This window comes from Eptesicus fuscus, chromosome 7 (assembly GCF_027574615.1).
Source record: "Eptesicus fuscus isolate TK198812 chromosome 7, DD_ASM_mEF_20220401, whole genome shotgun sequence".
Lineage (NCBI taxonomy): Eukaryota > Metazoa > Chordata > Mammalia > Chiroptera > Vespertilionidae > Eptesicus > Eptesicus fuscus.
In genome coordinates this window covers 57,925,365-57,946,027 of record NC_072479.1, presented here as the reverse complement: position 1 = coordinate 57,946,027, position 20,663 = coordinate 57,925,365, and the positions used below count along the sequence as shown (strand labels likewise).

The 20,663-nt window shown below is 42.4% G+C and overlaps 1 protein-coding gene across 1 annotated transcript in view; it reads left to right on the top strand.

Annotated features, from left to right (window-relative positions):
• The first annotated feature begins 6,813 nt into the window (after positions 1-6,813).
• The window catches only part of SCN8A (sodium voltage-gated channel alpha subunit 8), a 121,421-nt gene continuing 107,571 nt past the window's right edge, over positions 6,814-20,663 (top strand). The window contains exon 1 of the mRNA XM_054719070.1: positions 6,814-7,089. Within this exon, the coding sequence (XP_054575045.1) occupies positions 6,814-7,089 (276 nt within the window). The remainder of the gene's footprint in view (positions 7,090-20,663) is intronic.

The window sequence follows — 20,663 nt, the reverse complement described above, 5'->3', positions numbered from 1 at the left end:
CACGGGGGGAAGGGGGATTTTTGTCTATTTTTCCAGTATCTTTTCTTGTTTTCATTAGCATGAAAGGACAAGTAAAATGTAAATGCTGTCTCAACTGATGCCAAAAAAGAAAAAATGAAAAACGGATAATGTATGTGAAATTTATTAGGAAACTAGTACATGATTTTGTTGGAGAATTCAGAGATGGTACACTAACTTCCAGGGGTAGATTATTATCCACTAACTTAGAGCAACGTTTAGATGGAAAGCTCCATATAATCACACCTCACCCTAACAAAAAACACAAAGATTGTGTTGTTTGTTCTAACAGAAAAATCAAAGGAGGAAGAAGAGAGACGATTTATATTTGCGAAACATGTGAATGTAAACCAGGTCTTTATGTGGGTGAATGTTTCAAAAAATATCACACCATGAAAAATTATAGAGATTAAAATTACTCTTTGAATGTATCAGTAATTTGAAATATAAAAAAATCCAAGTAAATAAGTTTGTATGAAAAGAAACTCCAGTTTTTTATTCTACTGCCGCACTTTGTAAAATCTGGGGTATTTAAAAAATTAAATCCTGAGTAGAATAAAGGAATCGAGAAAAAAGCAAGCAAGTGCAAAGGGTTAAGTCTGAGACAAGTTTTAATACTACTTGCTCCTGACATTTTTTTCTTGTGTGCCCTTGCCTAAAGTGTTTCCTTGAACAATTCCACCTAGATGTCTTTCTTCCTTCTTCCCTGTGATAAGCTCACTCAATGCCAGTTTTCCTTCTCTCTTCCAGTCTTTTACTCCTTAATTTAGATTCATCTTTATTTGTATGTGTCCAGGCTACAGCTAGCATTTTAAAGTCTTAGTCTTCCCGGATGACCAAAGGAAGAGAGCCTTGATCATCTGTGGTCCCCAACTTTGAGTCTCGTTCAGTCTCTTTTGGAACTCTCAGGGTTAAAAGTCACTTACATTGTTCTTTCGTCACCTTAGCACGGCAGGAAGAAGAAGATAGTAGTGGAATGATGCACAGGGTGAATTACCTAAGAGATGGTGGTGTAGTAAAAAGAGCATTTTACCGGTATTGGAGGCCAAGAACTGTGTACCCTAGCTCTGCATCTGTCACTAATTTGCAGTTAGACAACATAGCCTCTCTTATCTAACTTACTGATACGTTTATTACAGTAAGGATAGTTAGACTATATGGTCTAAGTTCTAAAAAGGTTATTTTTACTTTTTGCAAGACAATTTCCTCAGAAGGAAGAAGGAGTTTAAGCTGGTTTTAATGGATGAATAGAGTTTAGGTAAGAAGGAAGGAGAGACTTCAGGAGATTTAAAACATGGAAATGAAAGTATATTTAAGAATCAGTGAAAATAACAGTGACCAGACTTTTTATTAAGTGAGGCTGAGTCAGTTGGTTATCCACATAGCAAAAGAAATAACCTTGACCTCTATCTCACAGGATATACAAAAATCAATTTTAAATGATTTGAAATCTAAATAAGAAAAGTAAAACAATCAAGCTTCTAGAAGAAAACATAGGCTATTAGCTTCATGATCGGAGGATAGGCAAAGATTTCTAGAACAAACAAACAAAAGAATGTTTATCAGGTAGAATGGATAATTAAATTGTGCTATATTCATACACAGAATACTACACAGTAATAAAAAATGTATCATGCTACACATACAACAAAGATTAATTTCACAGAAATAATGTTGAAAGAAAGAAGACAGACCCTGAAGAGTATACTTACATTCCATTTATATGAAGTTCAAGAACAGGCCAAACTAATCTGTGGTGATGGATGTCAGATAACCATGGCTGGGAGAGTATGGGGTTGGTGGGTATTGACAAGAGAGCCATCTGGAGTGCTGGAAATAAATATATATCTTGATCTGAGTAATTGTTACACAGATATATATACTAGAGGCCCGGTGCATGAAAACTCATGCACTGGAGGGGGGGTCCCTCAGCCCGGCCTGCCCCCTCTCACAGTCCTGGAGCCCTCAGGGGTGGGAGGTGACCCGGCGATCAGGGGAAGGCGACACCCCCATCACACCTCTGCTGCTGCCACTGCCAGCAGTGCAAGACTCGGCCAGCCCTGGTTACCTGAGCCTCGGGTGGCTCTGGGCGGCTGGGCAGCCGCCATCCGAGGCTTGCCTGCACCTCGGGCTGGCCCTGGGCAGCTGGGGGGGCTGAGGGCGGGTCCGGCCGCACCATGCGCCTGCCACTCTCCCCTCCCCCGCGGCGGGGCTGAAAGGACTGGGGGACTCCAGCGGGGCTGAGGGGACTGGGCACCTCCATCTTGTGGCTATGGGCGCCGCGCCATATTTGTGATGGCGTGACGGTCAATTTGAATATTCCCTCTTTATTAGATAGTATATATATATATATATGTCTGTGTGTAGCATGATATATATATATATGTATACACACACACACACACACACACACACACACACAATAACCAGACTGTGCACTTAAGACCTGTTCACTTGTACTATGTTCTCAGAAAAACAAAATAGAGAACCAAAACAAAAACAGTTACCAGAGTAGATGTTCTTGCAGGGAAGCAGTAGAAGAAAATGCTTGAGAAGTGAGGTTGTAAAAGGCCTTGAATGGCAGTGAAATGGACTCAGTCCATAACTCTGGTAGTTCAGAGAGAGGGAAATGACATAATGGAAGCATATTTTTAGGGAAACAGGTCTTTGGAGATGTGCTGGGTGGACTGAAGATTGGTCCACAAGTGGGAGACTGTTGCATATGATCTGATTTAGGGTGATGCTATTTTTTTGTTTGTTTTTCACTAATGTCTTTTTTTTCAATTACAGTTTACATTCAATATTTTGTATTAGTTTCAGGCGTACAGCATAGTGGTCAGAGAGTCATATACTTTACAAAAGTGTTCCCCGATATTTCCAGTACCCACCCGGCACCATACATAGTTATTACAGTATTACTGACTATATTCCCTATGCTATACTTATATCCCCATGACTGTTTTGTAACTACCAATTTGTACTTCTTAAACCCTCACCTTTTCACCCAGTTCTCTAACCCACTCCCCTTTGGCAACCATCACTGTTCTCTGTTTATGAGTCTGCTTCAATTTTGTTTGTTTGTTTATTTTGTTCTTTGGATTCTACATATAAGTGAAATCATGTGGTATTTATCTTTCTCTGACTGACTGATTGGGTGATGCTATTTTAAATGGAAACTCAGAAGGAAGGATTAGTAAGGCTGGTGAGTGGTTGGGCAAGGACAGCAAAGACGACAGGGCAAACATGACTGAGGTTCCATGTTTTTCCAGGTGGCTGGAAAAACGTTGGCCCCAACAACAGAGTTAAGGAAGTCCGGAGGAGGAATCAGTTTGGGAAGTAAAAACGTGTAGTTTTTTTTGTGTGTGTGTGTGTTTTTAAGACTATATATTTTTATTGATTTCAGAGAGGAAGGGAGTGGGAGAGAGAGATAGAAACATCAATGATGAGAGAAAATCATTGATCGGCTACCTCGTAGAGGTCAAGCCCCCAACCAGGTCATGTGCCCTGATCGGGAATTGAATCGTGACCTCCTGGTTCATAGGTTGATGCTCAACCACTGACCAACACCGGTCAAGTCCAACAAAAACATGTGTAGTTTTTAATGCTTTAGTTTTGAAGTGGTGACAGCAGTTGTGGGGCTCAGAACAGTCAGGGCTCTTCGGATAGGAATCTGAAAATCACCCACGTACAGATTATTTTCAGTAGATGAGATCCCTGAGAGAAAGTGTATCAGAGAGATTGCAAAAGGCCGGCCCTTAGAAAAGAAAAAGGTTGTAGGGGAAGAGGAGACTGCAGATGTGGATAGAACCAGGCTCATTCAAGGCCATCGAAGAGAGAGTGGGGGGGGAGGGGTGTAGTGAAGATTAAAGGAGAAGATACAGAAGCAGGCGAGGAAAAGGAAAGATTGCAAATGTCATAGAGAGCAGGGGTAATTGAAGGAACATGGTCTTGGGCAGTGGTCGGCAAACTGCGGTTTGCGAGCCACATGCGACTCTTTGGCCCCTTGAGTGTGGCTCTTCCACAAAATACCACGGCCTGGGCGAGTCTATTTTGAAGAAGTGGCGTTAGAAGAAGTTTAAGTTTTAAAAATTTGGCTTTCAAAAGAAATTTCAATCGTTGTACTGTTGATATTTGGCTCTGTTGACTAATGAGTTTGCCGACCTCTGGACTCTTGGGGAAGTCAGGAGGAAATAGGATCTGGAAGCAAAGGCAGAGGACTTAGCCTTGGACAACTTTACCTGTGAAGAACCCAGGTGTGTACATCAGGTCACAAGAGTTTGTCAGCATCTTCAGTGACTTCCTTGCAGTATTATTTGTCCTCTAAGTAGGACCTGAGGGAGACTCAAAGTTGAAAGTGAGTGTGGCTATGGGAACCATGGAGTCCCAGGGATTTGGACTAATTTTTTGTTCCAGACACAATCCAATTCTCTGTGGAAGGATACAAAAGTTTAAAATACCACCCAGGACCTCTGGGAATTTATATGGTGCAATTCAACAATAATTAACCTTTTGCACTCGGATGTCGAGTGTGACGCGACACGGTTAGCATTAGAATAAAGGAATCGAGGAAAAAGCAAGCGAGTGCAAAGGGTTAAAAGCCAAAACAAATGTGAGTAGGATGTTTTAAGTCCTGACTATGTCATTTTCTAGCGTGTAATTTAATGATATCTACCTCATATATTGTTCTGGAGATTAAATGAACTAATACAACCAAGGTGCTTGGAACGATGCCTGAAACATAGTAAGTACATGTTAAATGTTAGGTAGGATCATGATAAAGCTTTAGGAGTTCACAAGGGGAAAAATTAGTCAAGGCTGGAGCTGGTGGGAAGGCTCTGTAGAGGAATGGGGATTTATGGGAGGTAATTCAGGAATAGGTAGGAGGAAATGGATGAAGAAGAAGGAATTCTAAATTGGGGGAAACATTGTAAATGAAGTCCTAGATTAGAAAAGCTATTGGTCTTTGCTTGTAACTTACTCGATGACTCAGATGATTCCTGTTGTGAAGCACTGGGAGTTAGAGTAGGATAGGAGGATGGAGAGCTGATATTTGTCATAATGAAAGGAGTGTGAGGTGAGGACTCGGAGCTCTTTGGTTGTGATTCTGATCCTGGCCCTGTGACTTTGGGCAGGTTGTCCAGCCTCGTGGGCCCCCAAGCTTCCTGATCTGTAAAAGGAAATGGACTGGATCTGTAACCCCCGTAGCTGTGAAATGTCATGCCTCATGTGTGAACACGACGTGTTTGACCGTACCGCCCGTGGAACAGAGCTCTTGTGCACAGCGTGCAGCTGACAGGTCTGCGTGGGGCCGACTCGTGGCTCTGGCCTCATTCGTCCTGTGCCGTAAGCCCACCAGCCTGCATGTGGACACTCCTTACTGCCTTTGCAACACTTAGCAATCGCCACCACTAGAGGAACCTGGATCTCTGCGGGTGTATTTATAAAAGGAGCCCTTGGGTATTTCTAACTATTCAGAGTTAACTCTATGACTGTCCCCTTGAGGAGCCTAGTTTTCGGATAGTGCCTTAAAGTGGACCCTGAGGGCTAAGTAGGAGGGAAAGAACGATCTCTAGCTTTAAAAAAAAAGCTCAGGTTGTCTTTGAGGAGCTCACCAAACTGAAGGAAGAGCAGCAGCAGATGAACTGCTAGTAACACCGTAAGCTTTCACGGTTAGACTCACCTGCCAGCGTCCTGTGGTGACGGTCACCAAACACTGTGTTCCTTTTGACATTAGGGAGCCCTTTGTCTCAAGGCATGGACTTAAACAAACCTGTCTGAACGTAAATGAAGATTGCTTTCAAACACCATGCTTAGGAACCATCGGCTCTGTCACGGCACTGCCTCGCTTTTTCTTTTCAGCAGGGAATTGTGGTTTGTTACTCTGTCCGCTCTCCCCGTCCTTCCCGGTTTGAACGCCTCTCGGGTTGCACGCGGGCTTTTCTGCTGTCACTCCCCCTGCGGGGCTGCAGTGCTGCCGCCCCAGAGGAAGTCCTCTGAAAGGCCTCTCCCATCTGCTCTTCCGTGCTGCTGCGTGGGAGGTTCGCAGAGCAGGGTCTGCCCTCTCCACGGAGGAACGTGTTTTGCGTTTGTCCCTGGCAGGAGCTTGGTCATCAAAGAAGGTACTTCTGAGCTTTCATACTACATGGATTTTACACAACTTGGTGAATTGAAAAACTATCTTAAAACAGAAGAGCCAACACCGATGAAAGCTATTTTACCTATATTTTGTGCCTCCAGAGTTTTGAAAGGTTTAGTGTTTTCAGAAGCTGAAAAGACTGACAATTTCCCCTTGGGTTGTCCTTGGAAGTTAGAGTATTTCTTTGGGAAGAGGCGTTCCGGGAAAGGCAGGTGACTTGTCCAAAGCTAACATGTACGCCTGGGTGATGTTAAATGTGCCTTATTAGTTTAGAAGAGAAGTTCCTTGAGGACGTGGAATTTATCTTTGCACAGTAGTTGTATGTGGTGCCTAACAATGAGTTGCATCTTACGTGAATAATAAGTACTAGCACTCAGGAAACTCCTATCTTCTGACCTTCTAGCTGATCATTCCCCTGAGGGGTGGTTACGAACATGACCTAGTCCATTCATGCCGCAGATTTTTTCCGAAGAGAAACGTAACCGTGTCGTGGAAGAAACCACGCGGTGCAAAGGTTGTGAATAAAGGCTGAGGGCGATGGTTTAGTCTGGCCTCCCTTTCGAGCAGTGATTGATTAATGCTGTCTGTGTTGCTTTTCCTTCCAGAGCTGACCTGTCCTGGACGCAGCATAACTAACGAAGCTGCTGCAGGATGAGAAGATGGCAGGGCGGCTGCTCGCACCACCAGGCCCTGATAGTTTCAAGCCTTTCACCCCTGAGTCGCTGGCAAACATCGAGAGGCGCATTGCCGAGAGCAAGCTTAAGAAACCACCCAAGGGAGACGGCAGTCACCGGGACGACGATGAGGACAGCAAGCCCAAGCCGAACAGTGACCTGGAAGCCGGGAAGAGCCTGCCTTTCATCTATGGGGACATCCCGCAAGGCCTGGTCGCTGTTCCCCTGGAGGACTTTGACCCATACTATTTGACGCAGAAAGTGAGTGGCAGGAGGAGGAGGGACTTCAGATTCCCCTTTCCGCACAGGCTTGGGGGAGACGGGAGAAAGAGCTGCCTCTTGGCCAAAGTTTGGATAAGTAGTTAACCTTTCCTTTCACTTCTGGCTCCTGGGGATTGCTTTTCAGTTTAATTGCTGCTAAGGGTCGTTTGTGGGCTGTGGCACTTCTGAACTCTCTTAATAAGACTTATGTTTTTGGCTCCTGCCCAGATTAGAAGAAGAGGACATAAATGGAATGGAAGTATTTAATAGAGTCCAAGAAAGATGACATAGTAAAAGATGGTATAGCCCTAAAGAATCTCACACTCACATTCAAAATTCTATCTTTAAATATAACGATGGCCCTGGCCGGTGTTGCTTCATGGTCAGAGCGTTGGTGTGCACTAAAGGGTCTCAGGTTTGATTCCTGGTCAAGGGCATGGACCTGGGTTGCAGGTTTGATCCATGACCGGGCGAATGCAGGAGGCAACTAATCAATGTGTTTCTTTCACATCGATGTGTCTGTCTGTCTGTCTGTCTGTCTGTCTCTCTCTCTCACTCTCTCTCTTTCTCTTTCTCTCTCTCTTTCTCTTTCTCTCTCTCTTCCCCTCCTCCCCTCCCTCCCTCCTACTCTCTCTAAAAATCAATGGAAAAAATATCCTCAAGTGAGGATTAGCAAAAAATAAATAAAATAAGGATGTTGCTGGTATTGTGACATTAACAGAGCCTGTTAATACAGTGGAGATGATGGATTTGTACTCTTCCCAGCTCTATTGTTTACATTGAAGCATCGCTACTGGGCACAGGAATAGAATAGAGGAAGCCAAACTGGGTCAGTGAGGAGATACTCCAGGTCTTCGGCCTTGTTACATAGTTGTCTGGGTTGAGCGAGCACTGATTCTTGCATTAGAGTCTATCCTGTTATTCCTGCTAGTAAGGAGCATAAGTGAAAGAAATACCAGTCATCATTTGGTCGAATTTCAAAACTCCCTAACAAATATTTGACCAAACCTTGGGTTTCTTTCTCATGATTAACTTACAAAACAAGGCAAATAGTAGAGAAGCAAAGCCCCCTGGATAATCCACCAGCCAAGTAATTCGCCATTGAACAGTGAGGACTAACATTGGATACCATTTTAGGGGATCCCTCTTTTAACAGATATCATTTAAGTAATTAAATCAATCATTTTTCCAGATTGAGGGGGGAGGCTTTGTGTAATTATATTTTTATAAATATAAAGCTTAACTAAACTGCCTTTATTAACAACACTGCCTTTAATTAAATTGCCTTTTAGTATTTCCATTTTAGAAGAAATTTCCATTTCTTTGGCTTAATTATGGGACAGAAAGTACGACGAGGCCAATAGATCTCTTGACTTAGTTATACTTATGGAAACAATTTTAATAATAAATGCTTTTTAAAAAAATATATTTTATTGATTTTTTACAGAGAGGAAGGGAGAGGGACAGAGAGCTAGAAACATCGATGAGAGAGAAACATCGACCAGCTGCCTCCTGCACACCCCCCACCAGGGATGTGCCCGCAACCAAGGCACATGCCCCCGACCGGAATCGAACCTGGGACCCTTCAGTCCACAGGCCGACGCTCTATCCACTGAGCCAAACCGGTTTCAAACAATTTTAGTTCAGGATGGCAAAAGCATTTAAGACACTCTACACAAAATGGTCCTTTCCCCGTGTACTTCTGTCACAGCTCAGAACAGCTACATAATAGGAAAAAGTGGAGTCAGTAGCTTATATCTTCCACTGGGAATTTGGAAAGTTTAAGGAACACAACATAATATAAAGAACAGTAGACGGGACGTAATAAATCCTGACTCTACCATAATTTACCATGCTTATTACTTATATATTTTTCTTTTTTTAGTATATGTATTTTTCAAGCTACAAAGTAATTTATGGGAAAAGAACGTAGTAAGCGAAGAAAAAGACTTCTCAAAATGAATTCATGCCCTTTAGCGAGTCACTGCACATCTGTAGACCTAAATTTTCTCATCTAGGAACTTAAGAGAAAGTTCCTTCTTATGAGAAGTTGGACATAATTTTTAAGGATTTTTTTCAGATATCAAGTTCTGGAGCTAAGCAGTTTTCATAAACTGGCATCGATTTCCCCATTTACTCTTCCCTTTTTTGAAGTCCAACTTTTTTACGGGGGCCTTTGCGAGTAGGGGTACGTGGGTGAGAGAAGAGGCAAACTCACTTTCTGGGTGAGTGAATAAGGGAATATAGAAACTTTAACTGTTTTTAGAAAAATATTTCAGTCATTGTAAAGTTTTTAAATATATTCCCTTCCTCTTTCCTACACTTGTATCCATGGCCTTATTAGAACTATAAATGAATGATAAATTGCAGGATTCAGGTTGTGCCTACTTAAATAGTTTGGCCAGTTGGTGTAACTTTTTCAGAAAGTACTCTTATAGCAATAAACAGACAGGTAGAGCCCTTTGGACCCTTGCCTTTCAGATGGCTAAAACCTCTTTTCTTTTATTTGAACTCTTTATTTTTCTAACTCATATACAAATTAAATTTTCTTTTTTAAACCTGAATTCATGTATGAAAAACATATAGAGCTATTTGCTGTCAGAGCCCAAGTGTTCCTTTTCATGCCTTCCCCATGATTCCTGCCCCACAGACAATATATAATGTATCAGACTTCAGTGGCCCTGGCCTGGGAGAGAGGAGCCAAAGAGGATGGGTTTCTGGCCCTGATCAGTATCATTCCTTAGGTACGCCAGGTATTGATAATGTTCCACTAGGGCAGTGGTCAGCAAACTGCGGCTCGCGAGCCACATGCGGCTCTTTGGCCCCTTGAGTGTGGCTCTTCCACAAAATACCACGTGCGGGCGCACACGTACAGTGTGATTGAAACTTTGTGGCCCATGCGCAGAAGTCGGTTTTCGGCTCTCAAAAGAAATTTCATTTGTTGTACTGTTGATATTTGGCTCTGTTGACTAATGAGTTTGCCGACCACTGCACTAGGGACTGGCTTTTCATGATAGACGGTCTGACTTTAGCCTTTGGTTTCACCATAGGGATAAATAGTTCATGGAAAGAATAGCTTTAATTGTTGTGTGGTTATTTTTGAAATCCTTTAAAAATAATTGTGAACTATACCACCATACTATACCACCATGCAGAAAAGTTCGTAAGTACCTAATTTAATGATTATTATAAAGCAAACAAAGTAACATCCATGACAAGAAAGAACATTAGTGGCACTTCAGAAGTTTTAATTATACTTTTAAGTAAGGGATTTTTCAGTTGATTAAAAATAAGTTTGCTAAAGTTTACTTGCAAATCTTCAGTGGCATTACTTCTTACTGACTAGGCCTTTCACTGGGTCAGATTAGCAAGGTCTCCCCTTCCAGGAAGCACACTGGGAATTAAACCAAAATAAAAAAATCTTGAGGGTAGAAATGACTTTAAGAGGACATTCCGTTCCATAGTTTTTCCAGAACTGCCTTAAATAATTCCTGCAGAATAGGATTTCTTTTCTTTGCTAAATGATGAAAGTGGATTTCTTTATTTTTTCAAATTAATTGATAATTTTTGTTACTCTTATAGAAACTTGTTTCTTATTTTCTTCCCTCTTTATTTTAAGGGTGAAAGAAAACTACTTCTCTGTTAGTAAAGTTCTGGTTTCATCCCATTGTGGATTTCACACTATCCAGGCACACAGAGCCTTAAAATTTGTATATCACATTTTCAAGATACTCTTGTACCAGCTGATGCTGGTTTGAGCTGTCATATGCTTCTTGGGGTCCTCAACAGTATTGTCTATGTTGCATTTCAACTGACTTCCCCTGCTGGTTCTTGAAAAAACCTGGATCACCCTCTCTTTGGATTGCCTCAGACCTCCCAATGCTACAACATTTTCTTTGAGTCTTGGTACCTTGTTCTAATGTCTCCTTTCTTTAGCTTTCTTGTTTTTCAACTGATTCCTGTAAATAATTGAATTTGAGGACCACTTAAAATTTTATTTATTTAATTTTTAAAATAGGTAATATATTTACATGGTTACAAATTCAGTAAAAAGATATCCTGACAAAAGGTAGTCAGTAAAAAAGTCTCCTTTTTACACCTCACTCTCTCTGCTCACTTCCTGTCTCCCTGAGCAGGTAACCACTGTTAGTAGTATCTTCCAGAGTTTCTTTATATATGTACAAGCAAAAACAAGTAGGTATTTCAAGGAACTAGGACTGTCCTGAATGCCTTTATTTTTTGTTTTCTCTCTGCTATTTTGTTACGCCTGCTGAAGTCTTAATTTTGTTTTGTTTTTTCCTTCTTTCATAATATGGAATCTTAACCCTTTGCACTCGCTTGCTTTTTTCTTCTACTCGGGATTTAATGCTAACCGTGTCGAGTCACACTCGACATCCGAGTGCAAAAGGTTAAGTTTTATCAGTGTAAATTCTCAATGCATTTCTCTTCTTCCCTCACTTTTATAGAGGATCAAATCAAGGACTTTTTCCTGTATTGCTTGAAGTGTGTCTCTGTGTTCACTACAAAAAATACTCTCCAATGCTTAATAATAACTTGTTGAATCTTAAATGGCCACATACAGTATATTTCTAATAACTGTCTTAAGGCAGCAAGAATGTCTGTGGATAAGTTGAAAGAAAGCCTTCAGAGTAGGCTCCTACCCCTTTTTCTATTTCTTAAAACTGGTCATTGATTTGTGTATTCTTTTTGTTTAATTTGGTATGTCCTCTTATAAAGAAAGTCCTGGGGGGTGGAGATACGGGAGGTGGAGGAGGGCAAAGTGGGGATAAATGGTGATGGAAAGAAACTTGACTTGGGGTGGTGAACACCTAATACCTTGTACAGATGCTGTGTTGTGGAATTGTGCACCTGGAACCTATATAATTTTGTTAACCCTAATAAATTCAACTTTAAAAAAAAGTCCCATAAACAAAAATCCAAATTATAGAATTGACTGAGCCTTTAAATAGGGCACATGAGTAGAATTACCTTCTACTTTTCATGTCTACCTTTTCCAGCAAATTGAAGGCTACCTAGAATCATAGGAAATTATATTACGGTAGCCTTAGAGCTCCTCTCATTTAGCCTCCTCACTTTACAAATGTAATGAGGTGGGAAGTACTTTGTTAGAAGTCAGCCCACCAGCCCTGGCCAGTGTTGCTCAGTTGGTTGAGCATCGTGGGATCAATTGTGGGGTCAATTCCCAGTCAGGGTGCATGCCTGGATTGCTGGCTTGATCCCCGACAGGGGGCGTGCAGGAGTTAGCTGATCGATATTTCACTCTCACATCAATGTTTTGTTTTTTCCTGTCTCCCTCCCTCCCTCCCTCCCTCTCTCTCTCCCACCCTCTTTCCCTCCCTCCCTTCTCTTTCTCTCTCTAAAAATAAATTAAAAATATTTAGGGGAAAAAATAAAAGCCAACACCACCATTAGTCATAGAGCCAGGACTAGAACCCATACCTCCTAACTCTTAGTTCATTACAACATATTTCTAGTTCCCTACGTTTCTAATTTTTCATTAATTGGTCCTCAGATTCAACTGGCTCTGTTCTGAAGCCAGACAGGCAAATATAGAGGCAAAAAACAAACACAGAAAACCCCTGCTTTTTCATTCACATCCCTGATAATCCCTTTTTTTTTTTCCAATTTTTTTATTAAGGTATTATATGTGTACATATCTTACCATTGCCACCCCCCACCCCACTCCCATATATGCCCTCACCCCCCAGAGTTTTGCATCCATTGGTTATGCTTATATGCATGCATACAAGTCCTTTGATTGATCTCTTATCTCCCCCACCTCTCCCTAACCTTCCCCCTGTAATTTGACAGTCTGTTTGATGCTTTACTGTCTCTGTATCTATCTTTTTGTTCAAGTTTATAATGTTCTTTATTATCCATAAATGAGTGAGATCATGTGGTATTTTTCTTTCATTGACTGGCTTATTTCACTTAACATAATGTTCTCCAATTCCATCCAGGTTGCTGCAAATGATGAGAATTCCTTCTTTTTTATGGCAGCATAGTATTCCATTGTGTAGATGTACCACAGTTTTCTGATCCAGTCATCTGCTGACGGGCACCTAGGCTGTTTCCAAATCTTAGCTATGGTGAATTGTGTTGCTATGAACATAGGGGTGCATATATCCTTTCTGATTGGTGTTTCTAGTTTCTTCGGATATATTCCTAGAAGTGGGATTACTGGGTCAAATGAGAGCTCCATTTTCAGTTTTTGAGGAAACTCCATACTGTTCTCCATAGTGGCTGCACCAGTCTGCATTCCCACCAGCAGTGCACGAGGGTTCCTTTTTCTCCGCATCCTCGCCAACACTTGTCGTTTGTTGATTTGTTGATGATAGCCAATCTGAAACACATCCCTGATAATCCCCGTGGTTTATGGACCCTTCTTAGGATGGGTTCTAAGAAGCGCAGTGCTTCTGAGGGAAAGGATGGCATTCGTTTATTATTAGATAAGAATATTGGCCTTCAATATTCTTATCTATAATATATGCAAGATGTAGTTGGACCTATCTATCCTATATAATAAAGAGGTAATATGCTAATTGACTGTCACTCCAACACACAAGATGGCCAGCAGGGGAGGGCAGTTGTGGGTGATCAGGCCAGCAGGGGAGGGAAGTTGGGAGGGACCAGACCTGAAAGGGAGGGCAGTTGGGGGCAATCAGACCTGCAGGGGAGGGCAGATGGGGGGGACCCAGCCCTGCAGGGGAGGGCAGTTGGGGGGGATCAGCTCTGCAGGGGAGGGCAGTTAGGGGTGACCAGGCCGGCAGGGGAGGGCCGTTAGGGGCAATCGGGCTGGCAGGGGAGCAGTTAGGCATAGATCAGGCTGGCAGGGGGATGTTTAGGAGGTGATTAGGCTGGCAGGCAGAAGCAGTTAGGGGCAATCAGGCAGGCAGGCAGGAAGGCGAGCTGTTGGGTGCCAGGAGTCCTGGATTGTGAGAGGGATGTCCGACTGCCTGTTTAGGCCTGATCCCACATGGGCAGTCAGACATCCCTCAGGGGGTTCCAGATTGGAGAGGGTGCAGGCTGGGCTAAGGGACAAATCGCCCCCCCCCCCCCGGCACAAATTTCATGCACCGGGCCTCTAGTATCTTTATAATTGCATTTCACATTTATGCCTATCACATATGTTTTAGGAGTAGCAAACTACTAAGTAGTTTCCTTAGTGTCCCCTGTTTTCTAGCTTCTATCTCCTCCTCTTGGAAAGTACTCTGTACTTTAACGTCACCTTTTTTTAAATTAAAAAACGTATTCTTACTGATTTTAAAAAGAGAAAGGGAGAGGGATAGAGAGATAGAAACATCGATGAGAGAAGCATTGATCGGCTGCCTCCTGCACACCCCCTACTGGGGATCAAGCCAGAAACCCTGACCGGAATTGAAGCGTGACCTCATGGTTCATGGGCTGACACTCTACCACGGAGCCACAAGGGCCAGGCTAACTTTACCTTTTAACACTACCCATCAGTCTAGGTCCAGACCGGAGGCCTCTTCTTCTTACAGCCTAACTTGATTCCCCTACACCGGAGCGGATTTCTCGTCCTCTGAATTTCTATAATACAGTAAGATCTTCAGCCCTGTCTTCGGTAGGGCTTCAGGTTTAACTCAGGCTAGGTGTGGCAGGGCACCGTGTTCCCAGCGATGCTTACATTTTTCTCCTTACATCACTAATGTTAGCGTCATCTGCTTCCCACATGAAGAACTCCAGTGATGGGGGAGAGGTAGAGACAGAGTGTGTGTCCCATGAGCTTCTGGCAGAAAATCCTTGCAGAATCTTTTTTTCACACTTTTAACAGGTGTGCAGAGCAGAGACCGGCTGTTGAAGGAGAGTTTCCATTCACTAGGTGTGATCTGAAGTGTCGCTAATGAGGTGTTGCATTGTCTCCTTTCACACGATAAACCTAGATGCTGCTTTCTGTTTTAAATAAAAACTACATATTTTAAAACTTTGCTTTATTTTATTAATTTTTTTGCAACAATATAAGAAAATAAAATTGTGTTTTCCTTATTTTATTCACCAAATCAAATTGAGGCAAATATTTGTGAGCTGATGGAAGGTAGGTCATTCTCAGGGTGATGGATTAGTGATGTTCATGTGTGGGGTTCTTTTCCACCCTCCAAGTAGCATTATCTAGAGGGAAAGGAATTTAATTAAACATTCCTAAGTCAGAGTCCTCTTTTATAGCCTTAGCAAATTAGACCCAAGAGTTGTGAAATCTCGTTTCTGATCCCATTAGATGTGGATCTAATCCTAGGTGATCTTGGGCTTGTCACTTAACTATTCAGAGTCTCAATTTCCCCAACCTAGAAAATAAAGATTATGGTAATAGCTAATATCTCTCTTATAGGGTGTTTTGAAGATCATTTCTTGACTACCCTATCTAAAATGATACAGCCTAGCCCTAGCTGGTGGATAGAGCATCAGCCTGCGGACTGAAGGGTCCCAGGTTCAATTCCAGTCAAGGGCACATGCCTGGGTTGCGGGCTCAATCCCCATTGGGGGCATGTAGGAGACAGCCAATCAATGATTATCTCTCATCATTGATGTTTCTATCTCTCTCTCCTTCTCCCTTCCTCTCTGAAATCAATCTATATATATAAAAGACTAAGTGACTGAACGACTGGTCGTTATGACGCACACTGACCAACGAAGGAGCTGCCCCCTGGTGGTCAGTGCGCTCCCACAGGGGGAGAGCTGCTCAGCTGAGACAGGTGCCAGATGCCAGGCTCCCGCCTCTCCCGCCTCTGCAGCAGTGCTATTGAGCGGAGCAGCATCAGCAGGTGAAGCAGGGCCGGGATGAGCGGGAGTGATGCAGCGCCTGGCTTGGGCTCGGGCTCCTCTTTGGCCATCTGCGCTTCACACACTACGACATTCCTCCAGGCATGTCGGACTGCCGGTTTCGGCTTGATCCCCACAGGCCAGGGATCGGGTCGAAACCGGCAGTCCGACATCCCCTAAGAGGTCCTGGATTGCAAGAGGGCACAGGCCAGGCTGAGGGAACCCACCGGTGCATGAATCTGTGCACTGGGCCTCTAGTAAAATATATATTTAAAAAAATAAAATGAAACAGCCTATTGCCCAAACACTGCTTCATTTTTCTCCATCGGTGTATAATTATTTAATTTATTAATTATTCATCCTCTTGTATTTTCTTCAGCTGGAGCAGTGTCTGCCCTATAGTAAGTGCTCAGTCATTATTTGTTGAATGAGTTAATCTTATGAAACAATGCATATGAAAACACTGTGCTTTTCTAAATGCTTTGAATAGAAAAGATAACATTACAATGAAAAATTTTTCCATCTAAAAAAATGAACTCTAGGAGGAAAACAAACAATTACCAATATATATTTTCCTTTCCCAAAGAATTAGTTTCCTTTAGGGTCTCAGGAAGTGGATCAGGAAATAGGTTTCCTGATGTTTTGGGGGTATTTTTCAGAGGGCTAGATAACTGTTGTTAAGTGTTATCAGTCTTAACATGCTTCTTGTAGAACCTTAGAACTCGAGACTTTATAAGAGGGCATTAGGTAACAACCTCTATCTAGTGCTTGAATTGATACCTGATTTATTGGTAACACGTGTGTATTAAACAAGTTGTCCTGTTGTGTCTACCTGTATTAAGTATTTTGTTTTTTTTCTTGGCTGTATGAGCTATAATAATGACTATAAAGGAAATGAGAGAAGCTGACATGGAATATATAGCAGCTTGGGTTGCCTCATAACAAAATATGACCCATTTATTTAACAAATACTTCTTGAGTACTTCCTATATGTGAGGCATTGGGTTGTTATGAGGGGGGAGGAGATTAATAAAGTCAATTCTTTACCATTAATTAGCTTATAACATGGTAGTGTATAATGTGATACCACTTTTGACTAAGGGACCCCAGAACAGGCCTTACTTTCTTCATAGTAAGAGTGGTATTTGGATTACACCTTGGATTTTAGGAAAGAGGGATAGACTGCAACACTCTGGCACAAAGAACAATATGAACAAAGGCTCAGAGACAAGGACATAGGACAATTAAGAAAAAGCTGAGTCGTATGATTTGACTGGAATGTGGGGAAATGAGTGAGGAGCAATGGGAGACAAAGCTGTGAAGGGAGAGCTGGAGCCAAATCACAGAGGACTTACAATGTTAGACTAAGAAGTTTGGTGATGACTTGATAAGCCGTTGGGATCTACTGAAGGATTTTGAATGGGAGTAAGGACATGTAAACAAAGCTGTGTTTTAGGGAGGTGGGCGTGGCAGGGGTATGTAGGATGGACCAGGTGGAAGGAGAACTGGGGCAGAGAGACCAAACGTGGAGTAACGAGGGTCTGAACTATAGTGATGGAAGTGGAAAGTAAGGGGAATGGATACAGACAAGTATTTTGTTATTGTGGGGGACGAAGGAGAGTTGAGCATTCAGTCATTCATTGGATAAATTGTTACTGAGCATTTTCTGTATGCCCAGCCTCTGTCCCATGCCCTTCAGAACAAAACAGACAAGTTCTATACCTTCTTGGAACTTAGTTTTTGTTGGGAGACAAGTGAAGAAGTAACATCGTTACGGATAATGGTAAGGGCGTTAGTGACGATAATATATATGGTCCAGGTACTTCAGTTTGTGGTGCTCTGACTTGGTACAGAGGTTAAACTTGGAGAATCCAGAATAATCAAAGGCTACATGATTACTCAGACATTAATGTATTAATTAGGCTTTAAGCTGGTACTAAATTATAAGCTTTAAAAGGGACCTATAATGCAGAGATTCTGAGTTGTTTAAAAGCCAGTATTGTCACTCTGTGGAGAGTTTGCCCATCTTGGATTTTTAGTTCAATACATTTCTGCATCAGTGTGAGCTATAGGGGTTCCTGCAGATAAACCTATAATTTTCTCCAGAAAAGAACTCCTGGCCTTCTTGTCTTTGTATAAGTACTAAGTTGTGATTCCAAAGTTCTGAGCCACAGTGTATGAGTCAACTGTTGCTTGAATTCTAGGATGTGTGTTATTAGCTAATCACCTCAGTCCTAACATTCCACTGATTGGTAATTTTAGGAATTAGTCTATTTTGGCTTCTCCAGGGTGTGAGTTATGAAACCTTACTGAAAACTGACCTGTTCAATGGGTTATTTAATAATAATCATTTAAATGTTGGAGGATGTTTAAAGATTACAATGATATTGATCATCTTCTGACAATACTTTTTAATTTAAATTTTATTTTTCCATTACAGTTGACATTCAGTATTATTTTGTATTAGTTTTCAGGTGTATAGCATAGTGGTTTGAACTTTATAAAGTGTTCCCTCCAATATTTCCAGTACCCACCTGGTACCATACATAGTTATTATGATATTATTGCCTGCATTCCTTATGCTGTGACTATTTTGTAACTAGCAATGTGTACTTCTTAATCCCCTCACCTTTTTCACCCAGTCCTGAAACCCTCCTCCCCTCTGGCAGCCATCGAGTCTTTTCTCTGTATCTATGAGTCTTTTTATTTTGTTTATTTGTTTTGTTCTTTAGATTCCAGGTATAAGTGAAATCATATGGTATTTGTCTTTATCTGACTGACTTATTTCACTTAGCGTAATATTCTGTAGGTCCATCCATGCTGCCACAAGTGGTAAGATTTCACTCTTTTTTATGGCCTACTGATATTCCATTGTATATACACTGAGTGGCCAGATTATTATGATCTCTGAACGCATAATAATCTGGCCACTCAGTGTATAGCCTATATAATAAAAGGCTAATATGCAAGTTGTCCCCTCGACCAGGAGTTTGACCAGCACGCAGGCCGGCCAACTGCCCATGTCCCCTCCGCCTGGCCAGGCTGGCCGGACCCCACCCATGCACAAATTCATGCACCGGGCCTCTAATATATATAACGCATAATAATCTGGCCACATCTACTCATCACTTGGGTTGCTTTTGTATCTTGGCTATTGTAAATAATGCTGCAATGAAGATAGGAGTACATATATTCTTTCAAATCAGTGTTTTGGGTTTCTCAGATATATACCCAGAAGGGGATTGCTGGGTTGTTAACCTCATTCCATTTTTAATTTTTTGAGGAACCTCCTACTGTTTTCCATAGTGGGTGCTCCAGTCTGCATTCCCACCAAAAATGCTTGAGGGTTCCCTTTTCTCCACATTCTTGCCAACACTTGTTGTTTATTGATTTACTAGTGATAGCCATTCTGACAGGTGTGAGGTGATACCTCATTGTGGTTTCAATGTGCATTTCTCTGGTGATTCGTGACATGGAGCATCTTTTCATATGGCTATTGGCCTTCTGTATGTCCTCTTTGGAGAAGTGTATGTTCAGGCCCTCTGCCCACTTTTTAATTGGATTGTTTATTTTTTTGTGTTGAGTTTTATGAGTTCTTTATAAATTTGGATATTATCCCTTATGAAATATATCATTGGTGACTATCTTCTTCCATTCAGTAGGTTGTCTTTTCATTTTGTTGGTTTCCTTTGCTATGTAAAAACTTTTTAGTTTGATGTAGTCCCATTTGTTTATTTTTTCTTTTGTTTCCCTTGTCTGAATAGATATCTTAGAAAAAAATATTGCTAAGATAAATGTTCTGATAATATTATAAACTAGTGGCCTGGTGCACAAAATTCATGCACGGGGGGGGGGTTCCCTCAGCCCAGCCTGCACCCTCTCCAATCGGGGTTCCCTTGGGGGATGTCCGACTGCCGGTTTAGGCCCGATGCCTGTGGACATCCCTCTCGCAATCTGGGACCGCTGGCTCCTAACCGCTCACCTGCCTGTCTGCCTGATTGCCCCTAACTGCCTCTGCCTGATTGCCCCTAACCCCTCTGCCTGCCTGCCTGATTGCCCCTAACCTCTCAGCCTGCCTACCTGATTGCCCCCATCTGCCCTCCCCTGCCGACCTGATCTCGCCCAGTCTCTGTCTCTCTCTGTATTTCTCAGCAGTCCTTCAGGCCTCCCTGCCTCCCTGTCTCCCTCTTCCTCTTTCTGGGCTGGGAGGGGGCGGGGCCAGTGGGGGCCGCTCCACCCTCTGCCCACCCTCCCTTCCATCCAGGCCTCTGCAGGCCCAGTCTGTTTTGTTTTCTCATTCTGAGAGAGGCTCCAAGAGTGAGCTAGGAGGGAGGGAAAGAAAGGGAGAAAAAGCTGTGAGCTGGTGGGCGCTGTGTGTGTCTGTGAGTGGGTGTGGTTGTGAGTGAGTGTGAGTGCTGGCCCCGCCTCCCCCGTCCCTGTCGTCTCCGCTGCCACAAGTCCCCACCCACCAGAGCCTTCTGCACGCGCAGCCTGGGCCTTAGGTCGAGCCTCCGGTCAGTCGTGGATGTGATGGACCCAGGGTTTTTATATATTAGGTTTAACCATATTTTAAAGTTCTTTTTTAGTCAAGGAGAGTAAGACTCTATTTCATTGTACAAAGGGATGCTTATCTCACTAATTGTTTCCAAATTCACGTTAGTTTTAAAATCCTTCACATGTAATCCTGTTTGACACATGTAACATTAGGATTGCCCCCTTATATGACAGTTTCTGATTCTAGCAGGATTTTTGATACAAGCTCAGAAGAGGCACTC